Source organism: Meleagris gallopavo, chromosome 17 (assembly GCF_000146605.3).
Source record: "Meleagris gallopavo isolate NT-WF06-2002-E0010 breed Aviagen turkey brand Nicholas breeding stock chromosome 17, Turkey_5.1, whole genome shotgun sequence".
Taxonomy (NCBI): Eukaryota; Metazoa; Chordata; class Aves; order Galliformes; family Phasianidae; genus Meleagris; species Meleagris gallopavo.
Window position 1 is genome coordinate 6,385,540 of NC_015027.2, and position 17,160 is coordinate 6,402,699.

Consider the following 17,160-nt stretch of genomic DNA (forward strand, 5'->3'; position numbering starts at 1 on the left):
TTTGAGCAGGATTTAGGTGAGTGAAGTCTCTCAGGATAAGGAATTGAAATTCAACCTTTTTTTTTTTTAACCTCCTTCAAGCTAAACTCACCAGCTAAGTTCCCATTCCACCCTGATCTAGAAGGTATACTTGGAGAGCACACAGTGCTTGCAATGCATTTCTTACAATAGTGCCAAAGAAAAGCCAAGGCTCTCCTTGGAGGACCTGCACTCAGTGCTCCCCCAGCTCGCAGAGGGGGCCAGTCAGCGTCTCCAAAGGAACACCCCAGCTGCTGCATGACAGCCAGGGCACCACCCAGACTGCTGTTGAGAAAAGCCTCAATACAAACATAAATGCAGGACGGTATGGTAGAGAGCACAAAAAGAGGCAGGAGACCCAGAGAGCTTAGTGATTTCAGTGCTACCCTTTAAATCACTGTATTACTTTTCCTTACTTCCCCCAAGCTGAAGCAAAAAAGAGGAAGCTGCACTGAAGTTCTGCCACAGACAGTATCAGTGCTGACTGTAGGGAACAGCGCTCTGAATAAATGGAGCTATCTAATTAAAGTCCTCCAATAAGCATCAATGCAAAGAGGGTATCCCTGTGTTCAGTCACTTCAAGCTTGGGAGCAGCTTTCTGCTCATTAAATGGACCCAAGAAAACCAATCTTGTGTGAAACCAGGGAGCCTGGATACCCGAGAACCTCCCTCCAAAAGATTCAGCAGTTCCAGCAGGTGCCTTTTCTGATGTAACACACAAACAGTATGGAAGTAAGAAGAAAAAACAAGAACACCACAAAGCATATTCAATTCTGAATACTACAAAGCATACATACTCAACAGACAGGAGATTCTAGGATCTGCTGCATCAGCTGGATCCAAATACACTTCATGTGGATGGAGTCGTGCTGGTGTAATGGCGAGGTGACGACAAAGCCTGTTGATGTACTGAACGAGAGCCACGTCCATTTCCAGTGTCCATTTTCGAGATGCTTTCTGTGCATGTCTTGCATCAATGCAGGCACATCTGAAATGCAAATGGCATTACACCTCCTGGAACATACATGCTACATGGAGTAGGAACGCTTGTTCAAAGTGAGCACATTCAGTAGCGTCATCATCTTTTAGAAGAGGTTTCTAGAACTTACCTTTCAAAGTGCAGGTCATATCCACAGGATAGAATAGCTCTCCACACACTACGGATATCTTGCTTAGATCGGTCAACGACAAATCTGTGAAATCCATCCAGTGTCAAATACTTCTCCTCAGGAACTGACAGTAGAGATAGAACCATCAAACAGTTAATGAAAAAAACACATTAGCCTACTTAAAAACAAAGACAATCCAAACCTATCATGATGTTGTTTAAGCATGGCAATCCAAAAACATATCTGCTTTCTAAGTTGCTAACACTGAAGAAGAGTCCTATAGAGTTACTACCTTCTTGTTTCTTTGTGGGAGACTTTTCAGGGTCCTTCTCTTCAGGTTTGCTCTTCTCAGGAGACTTTGGCTTTACAGTAGGTTTCTTCTCACTCAAAGCAGTTCGGCTAAGGGATGAAATGAACATTAAAGTTTTCTTATATCCATTCAAAAAAGCCGAAACATCACTTGAATGTCTTGAATGTTTTCAAAATCCCTTTTTCCTCTTCTAATCAGTACAAGGAAACGCAGAGGAGAAAACAATCTGGATCCTAAAGAGAAATCAAATGTTTCCTAACTGCCAAGAGGCTGAAGACACTAACCTGACACTGTTGAGCATGGACTTCTCTTTTGCGGGTGGTTTTGTAACGGGGCGCTTGGTGCTCACAACCTTCACTGGATGCTGTTCTTTGCCTGCTTTGTTATATTTGCTCTTGTCAAATTTCGGCTTGGGCACACCGTATTTCCTTAGAATCTTCCAACAAAGAAAATGAATAATTAACCAATGCTTTTGAGTTGCACAAAAAAACCCCAGAAAGTTTTCCAAGCACTACCTGGGTAAGCTGGTCTTCCAGCACCTTCTTTGGAGGGCGGACATTTGTGAAGAACACATGAAGAAGGTTTCCAGGAGTCTGAGAATTTATCTGCTCTTTACTAAGATAGATATCAGCAACCTTAATTGGTTTTGTTGGAGTCAGGCTCAGCATTTGCTCAGAATGGACACAGCTTTTAAATATTTCTGTAAGGACCTCCCGAGCACCGGGGACCAATTTCTCACCTAATACAAAAAAAGAAAAAAATGCAATAGGGAATAAAATGCCATGATAAGCCTTCAGAGTTTGAAACGTAATAAACTTTGCATTCAGATAAAATATTCTATCACACACCAGTTGCACCAATAGAAAGTAGCCAAGAAAAGTTCTACTAGCAGATCTGACTCCTTGGAACTCTAATACCCCATTTTCAACAGAAAAATCGAACACTTTTTTTTTTGCTTAACAATAATTATTATTTGGATAGTCACAGAATCTGATTCCCTGTACGTCACAATACAAGTGAGATATTTGCCAGTATGAAAAGCACATACCTTTTATTGACTTATCATTGAAGTAGTCTTCTAGCGCCGGGCTCCCTTGTGTGTCAAATAAACTCTGATTTACAGTAGAAACAGTTAAAATCTCTTCAGTTGACATTTCCATCAGTTCATCTTCACCATCCAGACTTGACAAACCAATAAGATCACTACTGTTAAACAGGCTGGCTCGGATCTTCTCTATTTTAGCTCTTGACCGTATCTGTACAAATAATGAAATGAGATTAACTTGGATACTAAGCCCTCTCTCCTCGCCATATGGATAATCGGTATTTCATCTCTCTTACCATTCTTCTACATTAATCATTTGACAACATAATTCAGGCTCCACCTAGAAAACATCCTTTTATGAAAATCTGGCAACTCCAACCATCATGCTGTGAGTTCATCATGCACAGCTCTGAAACAGCTGCTCCTTTTCTTAGCCTGGAGACAGCCCTTAGAAATATCAGAAACAGAGCTGGAAATTTCACATAAGTAACCTGTCATTATTTGCAACTCTGTTGTCTTTGCTTCAATTCTCCATTTAGAAAAATAAGTACAATAGCACAAGCCTTGGAGTCTCAGCTACACAGAATTGGGAACAGGAACAATCATTTCCTTCAATTTCAATAATAACTGTCACGCATCATTATCAGTCAGCTACAGACTTGGAGTTGGTGAATATGCTGACAGATTTCCATACACACTTGATGGTTTATTTCAGCGCTGGTGTCTCCTTGTCAGTTAATAACTTCAGAATACCAATTGAAGGTTTTTGCTTTGAATAAGCTGATTTTCTTCTAAGAGGTATAACCCCAGACTATGTAAAAACATCTCTCTCAATTCACAAGCTATCAAAATGGAAGCACTTTGGCAAGCTTCTGGTAAACCTGCAGCTGGCAGTTAGTGTAACAAAGGCGGCTCTTGTGCAGAGCTGAAAACTTGGACAAATCTGGCATGCATCAATGTTTTAAAATTAATTTTGAATCAGACATCAGCAAACATCTGTCATCTCTTCTAAAGCAACTTATACAGATACATAGATGGTTTAAAATACATGAAAATGTAGCCATTAAACATTAAAGAATTGCCCTAATCTCAAAATTAATCACCAGCAGTAGCTGGTAGGAAGTCTCTGAAGAAAGTACATGAAAGAGGATATGAACAGATCTTTGCCTTTACGTATTCTCTCCAGAAACTGGTGGTTTAAAGATTCCCTAAGATGAAAGCTGCAGACCACTGTGCTTAATATTTGATTGATTTAAAAGAAACAAAAACCCTGACCAAAGAAGAGTCCCTTACTGACTGAAAGCTATTACCTCCACAACAGCAAAACCTTTGATTGGCCGTGACAGAAGCTGCTGGTTGTCCAAAGACGTGACTGTGTACATCGACCCGACATCAGACACCGATGCTGCTTCCACATTGTCGAGTGGCTCCCCGAGGCTGCCAAGGCTGCCCAGGCTCCCAGTACTGCAGTGTGACAGATCCAAGCTCTCCTGGCTGGAAACGTGTGGCTCTAGCAGCCCTGGTGGGATAGCCAGTTCCAGCCCAGCCTGGTACTGATCAACTGAGATGTCACTAACAGTCCTGGAGATACCCTGTGAGCTGCACAGGGAAGCCTGGCTCGTAGACGCTGACGCACTAACGCTCATAGCAGGTGTGACACTGCTAGAGCTGCTGATATCCAGACTGTCTGCACTACTTGAAACAGTCGGCTTTTCCAGCTCAGTTCTGCATTCCCCTCCTTCTGCTTTGTCCTTGATTTTTTTGGGATCTTCTTCCTGCAGAGGGATGTAGATTTCATCCTTGAAGACTCCACCATGCGCATTACATGCCTTCCTGATTGCATTTCTGACAGTACTCTCCTCCAAGTGAGTCGGTATTCCAGAAATGACAAGCAAACGGCTGTGAGCTGTGGGTCCTACTAGTGCCTGACATGCATCTGCTACAGCATCGTTTGTCACACCCAACCCCTGCGGGTCCTTTTTCGTCAGGTGTCTGAGAATGATAAGCAAAGTCAGTGCTCTATGAAACCATAACATATCCTCAGGCTTGCTTCCTCCTATATTGAGGATTGCAGCATCCGTTTCAGCTGCTCTGGATGAAGATCTTTTGCCTGAAGATGATGTCTTCTCTCGCTTCATTTTGACTTTTTTCCTCTTTGACAGTAAGCTTGGACTCTGTGGTGTCTGTCCTGGAGAAGATGAAGATGAGGAAGAAGAGTCACTAAGATTAGGTGCACTCGTTGAAGATATCACATTAGCTGTTACGCTCATATTGATAGGTAGAGTTACTTCTGCTACAGCAAGGCAAACTTCCATCAGAGCATGAAAGTATGTTGAAAATCTTCCTTGGTCAGCTGCTCCAACACCAGAACCACCACATGCATTTCCAGACACCCAGTTCTGTGTTTCTTCATCATACAGCTTGTGCAGCTCTGACTGCAGGGCCATAAGCATAGCTAGACAGGGATTCAGCTGAAGGGCAATAGAAGATGACAATCCTGCAGGATTTTTTTTCTGCTCCAGATTGTGAATTTTGCGAAGCAATTCAGCCAAGAGATGAAATATCAATTCCTTCACAGATGCTGCCATGTCAGTCGTCCACAGAAAGTTCCCTGTGTGTGAAAGAAAAGGCACTGGTTCATTATTAGTAGCACTGTTTCATTATTAGCAGCTTTACGAGAGATGCGAAAGCAACACTGAAAAGCAAATAACTACAGGTCATTCCAAAAGATGTACGCCAGCAGAGAGAAAACCAGGAAGACTGCTTCAAGACATGCATGTAAGTGGAATTTTTTTCTGTGATTATACGGCAAATTTTAATATAATGAAAAAGCTCAGAAATTCCATCATTTCTCTTTTATTTCTCCTCTTTCAAACCCTCAAACTGAACCAGCACGCTATTTCTGCTCATCGCCAAGTAAAAACACTGCATTCTCACCTAAAAATTCCACTACTTGCAAAAGAACTGAAGGAGGAATAGTATCCAGTTCATCTTCTGATTTCCCATCCACATCTTCCAGTTTCCAAGTTAACAGCTGTTCTGTGAATGCCATTGCCAGGGGGAACTCAAGGGGAAGAGAATGCAAGACCAGCACAGCTCCAGGAGGAGGAGACACTCCTAAAAGCGAAAAGGTCAGAGAAAACATGCATCACAACTCCATGCCACTTCTGATAGCACAGTTAAAAGATGTTTAAGATTTATTGCTTTTTACCTAGTTTGATGTGCACTTTGTCTGTAGGAGTGATCACTGAAGGGTACTGATTGGTTGTTGGGGGAGGCGTTAGGCCTGTGTTGGTCGGAGAGGCGTCTCGAGGGTAACACACTGCCTCAATCAGGTTTAACTGGCCATTTCTCTTAACTTTGTGCCCCAGCCCATACACAAGCACCCGAGCCCAAGGAGCTTTATACAGGGAAGAACTAAGAAAAGAGAAAGAACAATGTGGCTTCAGTATGATTAGCTATCAAAAATCTCAACCCAGTGACAGCAAGATTAAACTCCTTGCAATATTTACCCCCCAACACTCAGAAAATGAGTCTCTGAGTCTCTGAGAAAAATCTGCAAAATGACACCTGCATACTCAGATTCACAGAGACTCCAGCAGCACAGGCAGCAACGTCTTTCATCTTTGTCATTCTCAGACCCTCAACAACTGACTTACTCTTTGCGGAATCCAGACTGGCTTTCCTTGCAGGACACAATTACAAACGCAGCCCCAGGAAAATTAACATCCATGTTGACTTTGGATTCCGAAATTGGGAATTCCTCAGCAGGAAACTGTTCTGGTGCAGTCTGTAATGCAACGTTTCATAATGAAAGCCCCCAGGTAGCAGCAGCAAACCACTTCTCTCCTCTTTTTCAAGTAAAATATATCACTACAAGTAATGATGTAGTGTGAGGCTTCTTCATTTGAATATGATCTGCTGTACTGCTACTGCTTATGCTTTCTGCGTCCCCAGTGCAACCAAAATAGTTGTACAATCCAGCTAGAGAAACAATTCAGTGTGACAAACGCTATTAAGAAATTTGTGATTCTGCAATTACAAAAGTTTGAATCACATTCAAACCAAAGGTTTCTCACACAGAAGGCAGGCCTGAGAACAACGATGCTCTCAAGAAATTACTAAATATTTTACCTGCAAAAAGGAGCAGATCTGCTTTGTGAGATCTAACAGGCTCTCCTCTCCTTGATGCAGCGTCCGAGTGATGGCAACAGTAAGCCACTCTCTGATGGCCTGTGAATTGCCCTGGTAGAAGAGGTCTGTGGCAGCACAGTTTTGGGAATGGATGCAGTGTTGCAGTGACTGGGCCAAAAGAATGGAACTTGAACTGATTGTTCCATCTGTAATACGTAAAATAGAACAAATTTGGAGATCAAATTTTTATGCAAATTTTTATGCACTCTGTGAAATAGACAATGGAAAGATAATACTTGAACATTACAAACTGTTACTTTCATTCCTGAGCAAGTGCAATCCTCTTCCCAAGAGTCAGCAGTAGAAACAATCCTTTTAAGACCAAACCTACTACCTAATATAGTTGGCTCCAGATGGGCTAGCCCTCTAAATGCCAGCTGTATTCTGCACCTGTCTTAAAGCCACCCTTAGGGAGGCCTGTCAGACATATGCTGAGCTGTAAGAGTTCACAGCTGCTTTGTTTTGTTCCACACGTGAAAACAGACATCTTCATTTACTGCATAAATACAGCAAAGACAAATGATCAGCTTTCTTCCATACTCATTCTAGATGAGGTGAAGGCAGCTTTATCTGTCCTCAAGCTGTCCCCATATACAGACAAGACAGCTTCTGAGTGGCTTTGAGTGGGTATCAAGCCAACATCTCATGGTTGCCACTCTGGAGTTAATAAAAAAAATCAAAATGCAGTGCACAAAGGAGTGGGCAATTCACTGAAGTCCCAGTCTGGAAATTGTGTATATTAGCACAATCTGGATTAGACTACTTTTAAACTAAAAAAAAGGATTTAAAAGCTTGGAAAATTATTCTCAAAGCCATGCAAAGTAGTGCTGTACTCTGCAAAAGGTTGTTACAATGCAGCATCTGTTAGAGGGAGCCAAGTTTCAAAGTTGTTGAAGGAGTTAAGTGCACTCTCTCCAATGGCAGCTATTTGCTTTCAATTATTAACGGCCTATGTTTAGCATTTCCTCCTCTTTCCTCCTTATGTCTCAGCCACATTATACATCTCTTTGCATGCAGAATAGCTTTGTCACAATAATTGCCTTTATTAACACTCACTTGAATTAGCCCAAGATCCTTTTCCATGATTCAGCACATACATTCTCTAATCAGATCTGTGATTCCAGTAGGAAAAGGACAAACCACTTTGTGAAATGAAGAATAGTTGAGTTTTGAAAACTGAGACCCAACTGGCATTTAGTTTCCTTACAGGTATCCCATATGGATATTCCCCTCACCCCCACCCCACTCCCCTCAACAGAAGGCCAATGGCAACAAAGGGACAGCAGCACTCTGAATGGAATCTCAGGAGAGTCTCTGAACTTCCTCGAGCACACGTAAATTCAATCATTAGCAATAATTTAACTTCAGTATCATATCATTAAGGTAATAACACCAAAGAGCCTGTTGAAACAATTAACAATTAATTAGTGCCGAACTTCAGATTTCTTTTGGCCACAAAAAACTACTGTATCAAAGAAATTGCTGTGATAAAAATCAGTGTTTACCAGGAAGAGGTGGTGCAAGAAGTTGGTTGGATAGTAACTGCAGGTGCTCCAGTGTGATGTCACGGATAGCAGGGATATGAAACAGACGGGTAAACATATGTGGAGATTTGGGGGCAAAAATATTGAGGAGAGCCATGCGGCAGTACAGCTTGGCCAGTGCAGCTTCACTTCTCAAAAGCTCTCTAGAGAACACAAACATCAAAACACTTGTTTCAACATGCTTCACGCACAATCCAGTAAGCTGCCTTTGAATCCAAACATAGTTTATTCTCATTAATGGTTCAAGTAAATCCAAATCTTTTTTAGTCAGCCCACCTAATTCTGGTACCCAATTAAGGCTTTTGAATTTGAAGTTCCACAAAGCGAGTCCAGAATTCTTGAGCCCTTAGAGATCAATTGACTGATGGGACAAGAAACAAAAGCTTCAAAGAAGATATCTGTTAGACGCATAAAAACACTTTCACGTGGCTAAGTCTTGTTCAGCATTTAAAAAAACATGCCTGTCCCCTCCTCTCTGACATCATTCCACCTTTTTTTTGTAAATTTAGGCCCCAGGAAATTGCTCAAGTTGTGTAAAACCAACTGCATGTTAGTGATGTTTAAAAAAAATAAAAATCAAGGCCTTTTACTGCTTCATGTCTTGGAAATCTTAGTGAGAAAAATACTCATTTAAAAACAAACAACTATTTTAGTAAGAGATAAGATCCTGTCTTCATACAAATCAAATAACATGCTTTTGTGAATTTAATTGTATCTTTCCTACCAAAAATCTACATATAAGAACATGGTAGGTTGAGTCAGGTAATCAAAAATTCTCCAGTTTTGTTTCTTTTCTTTACCTGTGAATTTGGATATTGGTATTGTCCAGGGTAACCAATCCATTTGTTGCAGTCCTCCTATAGCCAGCAGGTGGCCTTTCTAACATGTCAATAGGATACCAGTATCTTACCAGAACTCCCTCACTTCTGAGATAGGTCTCTACTTGAACCAGTTCATTCACCTGCAACACCAAAAATAACACTGTAAAACACAGAAACAGCGTGGGTTTTTTCCCTTCAAAAAAGAGCACCAAATCAGTGTTATAAGCACTTCAGTACACTTAATCATGACTGCACACGGACGTGTAAATGCTGACACATTAAACACCCTTCCATGCATCTTTACTCACTGAATCAACATCCAGGACAACACCATGAAGACCAAATGTCTTCAGCATTCCCCGAATAGCAAACTTGGGTAGAGCTGTTCCAACAGCACTGCTGGTGACGTTGTTACTGTCAGGAGAGCGAGTCACAACAGTGAGACCTGGGCAGAAAATAACACAAGGCTCAGCATCTTCCTCAGACTAACAAATTACAAAGGACATCCCAGGCACCAGAGCCCCTTGGCTTCTTACTGCTTCATACGGTCTTCTGCTGAGTTTACCTTTTCGTACTTTATCGATTGTAAACTTGTTTGCTTCATCTTTGATATCCTCAATGGTAGGAAGGTAGAGGTCTCTTGGGATGCCTCCGTTTTCCTCGTACAGGAATTCTACAGTTTGTCGTGCGATATCAACCATTCCTGGCAGACAGAAAGGAATGCTAGTTAATCTCCTCCCTCTACTTGAAATAAATACTCTTGATGGGAGAAGAATTACTCTTCTCATTAACGTCATAGGCAGATGAGATATCTAATTCCTCAGAAAATTCTTTCAGTACACGACTGATAGGGAGCACAGCTTTCCTGACAGAGACTTATCAGAGCTCCAGCTTCTCGCTTCTCACTCTGCTCTCACTGTGACTTTCCCACAGATGTGTCATACTGGCAGAACTGTATTCACTTACAAATTCTCTTTTACTAAAGTTCCTCAAAAGTTTCATGTGTAGATAATTCCTTCCCAAATCATTATTCCAAAGTATTTCTGGATCCATACCTAATTTCAGGGCAGTACAACAGATTCTTCTACAGTTTCTAAAGCCATTTTCCTTGTTTAAAACAATCAATGCAAGTAAAAAGGTTAACCAGGTTAAAATCATGACCTCAGAACAAATTCTAAGTTCTTGGCAAAAACAGCAAGTGGAAAAATTTATTTTCCAGCCCTGAATACAGTAAGACAAACAAAATGCAGATGCTAAGATGTGCAGTAGTGGCAAAGATAAAACAACTACATGAAATGAAAAACAGCCATACCTAACTGTAAGGCTCCTTTAATTTGATCCAGCCCAGATTTCCTCTCAGCCTCGTTACGGAATCTTCTTCTAATTGTAGGGAAAACCTTAGTTTCCCAGGCTTTAACCAGCAGAGCATAGTGGTCCTCCTACAGAGAGAAAACACATTTAGAGTAACAAAAAGGAAGAAAAGTGATTAATTCCAGCTCTACTTTCCTTAAAATAGCATTGTAGCAAGAAACTTAATCTGAATTACAAAGATCCATATTTAGACGACAAGGGATAGCAAGCAGAGCTTGCCACACTGCTCACCCTGGGAATATCATCATCGTCGTCATCATCACTTTCATCATCTGCAATAGGGGGGGGATGAGGATCAGGCCCTGATGTGATGAAGTTCTCATAGCTTAGTTCCATTTTGTAGTGACAAGACGTGTCACTGTCATATTCTGCAAAATACATACAAAAATCTTGAGACCACAAGATGCTAGCAGGCACGCAGAACTATTCAGTGAGATTTTTGAGATGCACAGCATCTGTAGAAAGGAAGATCAAACTGAGATTATTATTTTTAATTGCCTTGTCTTAAACGAAATAAGGGCATATTTGCCAGTAATTACTGTACTGCCTTACCTAAATATGCAGTATCTACAAACACAGTCAGAATGTGCTTAAGCCCTATTTAAGTGATTGTAATTTTTCTCTCAGAGCTTTTTAAAAAAATGTTAACCATCACTTTACGTTGTTGAGCCGTAGCAACAGCAGCAATTCTACAGGGAGGTCCGTGAGTCCCAGGATCAGAAGCTATGCTGGTGCCAGCATCGTTATCGCTATCAGAAGCCATAGCAAATGGCAACGCCTCAAAGTTGGCACTGATTTCTTCAGCTAGGTCAATACACAGATCAGCAGCATTCCTGTGAGCTTGGCCTTCAGCATAGGCAAATTGGCGAGATCCAAAATTAGCACGGACTTTTGTGTTCTGGAACAAAGTACAGATAAAGAATTTAGATGACCTGTGGGTTTCTGAAGTTCTCCTCTTTACTATACAGCTTTTTGAGCATCACTGGCTATAAAACTGGATGCAGCTGGGAAAGTACTAAGCTATCAACCACAAACCTTGAACTTCCTCTTTTTTCTCCCCTAGCTTCAAGTCATAGCATATTTAGCTAGTACACTTTGTAGCAAGGTCACCACTGGGAAAGAATAATAACAACAGAAGGGCTACTAGCACAGAACAATGCAGTGTCATCAAGCTAGCTGCATGTTTAGTGTTCTGCAGGGGAGGAAGTTCCAAACAGTAATAATACAAATGTGCACACTGGGAAGAAAATGAGCGCTCAGAGTAATGCAATAAAGATAAAAACCACCACTCTACTGTTTTATAGCTAGAAATGTTACATAGAATGGATTGAGCTGGCTTTATCTAATATCTGTGAAAGAGTATTACACGTTCAGTATTGCATTTTGAGCCTTATCTCAATTCAATTATCAAAATGATACATATATCAAACAAGATATTTATGTTAAGAACTTGCCTTTTTCTGTATGTGAACAATTGGCCACATTCCACCAGAGACATCTTCTAGGTATGGCCCAAGTCGCTGCCCACAATAAGTAAAATAAACTCTGCCTTTAGCAGGCTGCCCTGGTGGGGGTGGAGTTCCTTCTGTTCTTTCCCATCCAATTCCAGCTACATCACCTACCAAAATATATCATCATCAAAAGAACAGCATGGATTAACCTCGTCTCATCTACAGTTTCCCTTACATTTAAGGAATGTTTCTGATACACCAGTTAAACTGATTAGTTGTCCTCTTACGTACCAGGGGAAAGAGTGACATCCAATCGAACGCTCTTCCACTGCAGCAAGCTGGAGCCATTGTAATGCACTGCTCGCCCATTGCTAAGAATTGATACAAGAAGAAGAAAATTAACAGGAGCTCTGAAATGATTACAACTCAATAGCAACTGAAGTCTACACAGCTACAGTACAGGCAAAATTTTAGATGTACCTGCTGCCTGCCACAACGAGCTTATAACATTCTCTCTAAGGAGCATATAAGTGTACTGAGCAAGACTGATTTTTGATGTGCATCTCCAACATACTTATGAAAAAGACAGGTGCCCACTGGGTTTGTCCAAGCCCCATCCCGTTTTTCCGCCTCTGTAGCAAATCCAAATGAAACTATTGGACCAGTGTCATCATCTGTATCTCCGTAGGAAACTATTTCAATTTCCCAGTAGAATGATGGTGCCTAGAAATAGAGAAAAGTTATTTACAAGCTATAGGCAAAATAGAAAAGTTTTACTTTTCATGCATTACTAAATATTAAGCAAAGAAGCTGTTGTATGGTTGTCAATTCTTACCTGCACAGGAACTGGAGAAGTGGCATAAATGAACGTGCCCCGAGGAAGTCCCCCACCTGCACTTGGATCAGCCAGAAAAGTCACAGCAGCAAGATGTGATGAAAACATGCACGCTCGTACTGGGGGAAACACTCTTGATGGACTCCAAGTGATTTCTTTGGGCTATAAACAGGAACAGATTACTCCAGTTACTATCGAAGTCATCTCATAAAAGTCCATTGATACATTCTTTTATGAAAGGCACATAAATACAGCACAAACTACCATAACTACAAGCACAAGACATCACGTCCCAGTACATGAACTCATATGAAATGAAACATTTCTAAAAATTCAACCAGCTTGGCTCCAACACCACAGGCAGACCTCCTGCCTTCAGTGGCTCACTCATTTGAGGAGCACTCTGTTCATCTCTGCTTCTGTGCTCACCTGTCTTCTGTCTGCCTGGAGCGGAGGAGGTGGGGGTCGAGCACAGTCACGATACAACATCCTTAACCTTTCACACTGCATTTCTACAACAGTGAGCCTCTCTCCTGTAACAAGAAACCAAACCAAGTCACGAGGTTCCAAGCAAATCTAGTTACTCTGAATCCAACAATTCCATTTTTACAGCTGTAGTAGAAACAAATACACCATTTACGTTTTAGGATATGTAATAAAATACTGTCTAACCTAATTAACAAAGAACAGTAAGGACAGAATCGAATTTATACAAGCAATAGTTTTCCTCATGTTTAATTTCTATTTGGTTAGCAAAGACATTATTATGTTAGTTAAGACACAGAGGTCATTTACTGAGCAAACTTACAGCCCAAAAAAAAGCAGGAAGTCAAATTAATTCATGCTTACTGTCAAAAATCAGTACGTTCCCTTTCACACCAGAGATCATCCGCTTGGCTCCTACCCTAACATCCTCTGCCTCAACCATTTCTCCTCTACTGAGAGGCTCTAAAATGTTCCTAAACTTGCCCTTGAACTAGGACTTCTGCTGGGCTCATTGCTTATCCTTAAACAAAAGGGAAGGAAATCAAGAGCTAAGCAAGGAACATAGGTAACCACTGTAAAAAGCAGAAAGCAGATCATAAATAGAAAGCATATAATGATAATATCAAAGAATACAGAGCAGCTTACAACAGAACCAAGTGCAGCAAAGTCTTTGGGTGTACAGAGTTCTAGACCAAGGACTTGTGTCTTCTGTGACACAGTGTAATCATATTCTGGCCTAAACTTTATACTTAATGTTTAAATAATTTAGTCTGATTATTAGCTCTTATATTACTTCCACAACAGCTCTACAACTATGACAAGACATACAGTATTGTGGTAGCTTTCATAAACTAAGCAGCTAGAGGACAAAATATTGAAATGATTTCAGAAGTTGTTAAGTCTCTGAACTGAACATGACAACAAAGCTGCAATGATGTGCTGTATACCTACCAGGGCTGCACTCCTGTGCTACCAAATTAAGAACCTCTACAGCAGCTGGGCACTGTTGAATGAATTCTTCACAGAATGAACTGTCTTCCAACAGCTGAGCCATCACCAGGCATGCTCTTAATAGAAAAACAGTATGTTTTATGCATTACGAAAGCATACACTGAATTCATCACTGTATTTACCTCTATTTAACTCTGGACTATTTTTAAAAGACAGAATGTTTACTGTATTTCTGCCTTTTTTAAAGCTATCTATTGGAACTTTTACAGTGGTAACGTTCCCTTCCCTCCTAGTGTCCACCTGCATGAAGGTATCTGCACAGAGCTCTGTCAGTATTACTTCATTTCTGGTACTCTCAACAATCCAGGCACTACATGTAACAAGGAAGCATACAGGAATTTTTGTGTTGTCCCTGTCATGTCAATACCAACAGAAGAAATACAAGAACCCATGCAATCTGCTTGAACTACTTTTGTGTGGCATCAAAACAGACTGGAGTGCAGCACAGAAACAACAACTCACCTGGTTCTTATTTCAGCAAGGAGCCGGACCACTGCCATTACTGGAGTTGAGCCATCTCCTGTTGCAGGAAGTGAGGTGTGAATAGATAGACTTCCCTCCTGAGGAAGCAACATGGACTGGACTGCCTGTACTACCTTCTCAGTAATGGACAGTTTATGAAGAGGCAATGCCTGATGGTGGGGGGGCACGGTAAAAAGTTAAATTCAAGTAGTTAGTTTCTAGGAAATGAGGGCGTTTTATTACCTGGAGTTAATTCTCATTTTGTACTATCACAAAACCAACACCAAACCCCAGCCAAAGAAGGAAAAGAAACCCCGCCACAGTATGCAAAGGAACATCTTTAAGCACCACAAGATGAATATTCGTATTACTTCAATGAGAATTTAAATACAGATATTGTTAAGAGATGTTGAAAATGAGGCAAACTTCAGCAAAACAGCTTTAATCAAAGATGACACAGACTTTTCACACGCTTCAGATTAACTGCCAGTATTCTGAAGAATTTTTCTGTGAAGAAAAGCCACAACTGACATTATACTTCATACTGTACTTAATAAGCTACCGTACCTCAGATCTTGGAACACAGAGCCTAGATAACGGAATAGTTAAAGTGTCTGATGCTTGTGAGGTCTTTCTACTGTCTATAGTGGTAGGCGGAAATTTGACCGTTGCTATACCTTCTTGTTCATTAATAGATGCCACAACTCCAATGCTTCCTGCTATTCCTTTACCTAAAACCTACAACCAAAGAAGGTACACATAAATTCCAGGATTCAAAAAACACAAAATGCTGAGTGTTTTACACCTCGCAGACTCAACACACAACTGCAGTCTCCACGAGTGTTACTGAAACTGCTTCACATTTGCAGGCAATCTGCACGCTGCTTTGCAGCTATGCCAAAGCAGACAAAACATGGTCAAAAGAATCAACTGTCATCTAAAGGTACCAGATGTGAAAGGTGGCAGATTACCTGAACTTCAGAACCGATTTTAATTGTCTCCTTAAAGCCACCTAGAGCACAAAGAGCAGCTACTGCCTGTCGAGCAATTCTTTGAAGTTTAGCAAGCTTCCTTCCACTGCTACTTCCATTCTCCAAAATACTCTCTGCATATTTCCCAAGTTGTGGAATGTACATCAGAGCCCGAGACAGAACCTGAAGACAGAAGCAGAAATACCAGATAACGACTTCAAAGCGCAATTCAAACAAAGCCCAACACCCCAGGCCTCCAGCCCACACAGTCTCAGATGAATTATTTTTGTTCTCAAAGTGAATTATGTAACTCCAAACGTTCTAAGCCCTCTGAAGTGTGAATACCATCAAAGCCAGCTTTATTCCCTAATAAGTTTTAGAATCACAGAGATATACATACAAATTTAGCAAAAGTCTTTGCTAGAGGATTCAGCCTAAGCAACAGATCAGGTGTTACTGCCTTTAGAGGAACAGACAAGCAATGTGCTGTATACTTTCTGGCCTACAGCTGAGACCTTCAGAGGTCACAGCTGAAAGGACCCAATAGCAAAGGTAGAGTAACTACCGAGCAAAAGCAAGGTAACCAGACCTATGTAAATGCATTCATTATCAGAGTTACAGTTGCTGACAAGTAACAATATATTCTTTGCTACTGGATAATTTTTTTTACTATATATCTGACGTCTTAGGTGGGGCAGATACAGACTCTAGAAAGGGAAGCTGCCGTGTGATCACACATCCTTGTTAAAAGCATTACAAATAGCAAATTGGAAAGGAGTAGCTCCTGCAAAACACTAATGATTAAGTCCTCTTGATTACTAAATATGTTTGATTACAATTTGATAACTGATCTTCTGTTTACTTACTTTTTCAGCAGTTGTTGTCCATATTTGAGCTGCATTTGATTCTGGTGCCATCAACAAGCTATGCAGCAAAGCAATCACTTCTGCTGCCATGCTGTTTGCAACGTGACCACTGATGAATGGTCTTACAGGGTCAGTCCTACACACAGCAAAGGGAACAATGTGCAAAACAAGAGAAGGAAAGAACCTTTAGCTGTCAGAACAATATATGGGACAAAAACAGGAAGTTTATGAATCTCCAAGTTATTTTCTAGAGCACCATAAGTACCTGTGTATAAAAATGTAGAATGTCTGCAGAATCGCAGTGACCTACCTGGCAAGCTCAGAATTTCTCTCTCTGCAAATAGATGTCTGTGCAGTCTTCTTTTTGTCCCCAGTGGACATCCCACTGGTCGCTTCTGGATTGACAGTTTCTATGGGTGGCCCAACACTAACTATCAGGCCAGACTGAGCCCACTTAGTTGCCTTGCGAAGAGCCGCAGCAGCTTCTTCTGTGATAACTTCACAGCAGCCACTCTGAAAATACAGTTGTGAGAAGAGAAATACTAACGTTAGCTCTATTTAGCTACACTATATTGGCATTTAACTCTCCTCCCTCTGCATAGAAGTACTGCGAGCACATCAAAACGTCCTTCTGTATATGTGTTACCAGTCATGAGAATTTTTCTA

General features: G+C 41.0%; 1 protein-coding gene across 1 annotated transcript in view; it reads right to left on the bottom strand.

Moving 5' to 3' along the window:
* The window catches only part of HECTD4 (HECT domain E3 ubiquitin protein ligase 4), a 66,709-nt gene that overhangs the window by 9,235 nt on the left and 40,314 nt on the right, over positions 1 to 17,160 (bottom strand). Inside the window, exons 39-67 of the mRNA XM_010720190.3 lie at positions 16,805 to 17,007; positions 16,495 to 16,630; positions 15,629 to 15,811; positions 15,225 to 15,395; positions 14,658 to 14,827; positions 14,136 to 14,251; positions 13,128 to 13,231; positions 12,699 to 12,860; positions 12,438 to 12,586; positions 12,155 to 12,234; positions 11,867 to 12,030; positions 11,073 to 11,310; positions 10,644 to 10,780; positions 10,354 to 10,480; positions 9,607 to 9,744; positions 9,350 to 9,486; positions 9,021 to 9,181; positions 8,182 to 8,363; positions 6,617 to 6,822; positions 6,142 to 6,272; positions 5,694 to 5,899; positions 5,420 to 5,599; positions 3,793 to 5,093; positions 2,486 to 2,693; positions 1,953 to 2,176; positions 1,722 to 1,873; positions 1,420 to 1,526; positions 1,128 to 1,251; positions 816 to 1,006 (exon numbers count right to left, since the gene is read on the bottom strand). Of these exons, the coding sequence (XP_010718492.1) occupies positions 816 to 1,006; positions 1,128 to 1,251; positions 1,420 to 1,526; positions 1,722 to 1,873; positions 1,953 to 2,176; positions 2,486 to 2,693; positions 3,793 to 5,093; positions 5,420 to 5,599; positions 5,694 to 5,899; positions 6,142 to 6,272; positions 6,617 to 6,822; positions 8,182 to 8,363; positions 9,021 to 9,181; positions 9,350 to 9,486; positions 9,607 to 9,744; positions 10,354 to 10,480; positions 10,644 to 10,780; positions 11,073 to 11,310; positions 11,867 to 12,030; positions 12,155 to 12,234; positions 12,438 to 12,586; positions 12,699 to 12,860; positions 13,128 to 13,231; positions 14,136 to 14,251; positions 14,658 to 14,827; positions 15,225 to 15,395; positions 15,629 to 15,811; positions 16,495 to 16,630; positions 16,805 to 17,007 (5,788 nt within the window). The remainder of the gene's footprint in view (positions 1 to 815; positions 1,007 to 1,127; positions 1,252 to 1,419; positions 1,527 to 1,721; positions 1,874 to 1,952; positions 2,177 to 2,485; positions 2,694 to 3,792; positions 5,094 to 5,419; positions 5,600 to 5,693; positions 5,900 to 6,141; positions 6,273 to 6,616; positions 6,823 to 8,181; positions 8,364 to 9,020; positions 9,182 to 9,349; positions 9,487 to 9,606; positions 9,745 to 10,353; positions 10,481 to 10,643; positions 10,781 to 11,072; positions 11,311 to 11,866; positions 12,031 to 12,154; positions 12,235 to 12,437; positions 12,587 to 12,698; positions 12,861 to 13,127; positions 13,232 to 14,135; positions 14,252 to 14,657; positions 14,828 to 15,224; positions 15,396 to 15,628; positions 15,812 to 16,494; positions 16,631 to 16,804; positions 17,008 to 17,160) is intronic.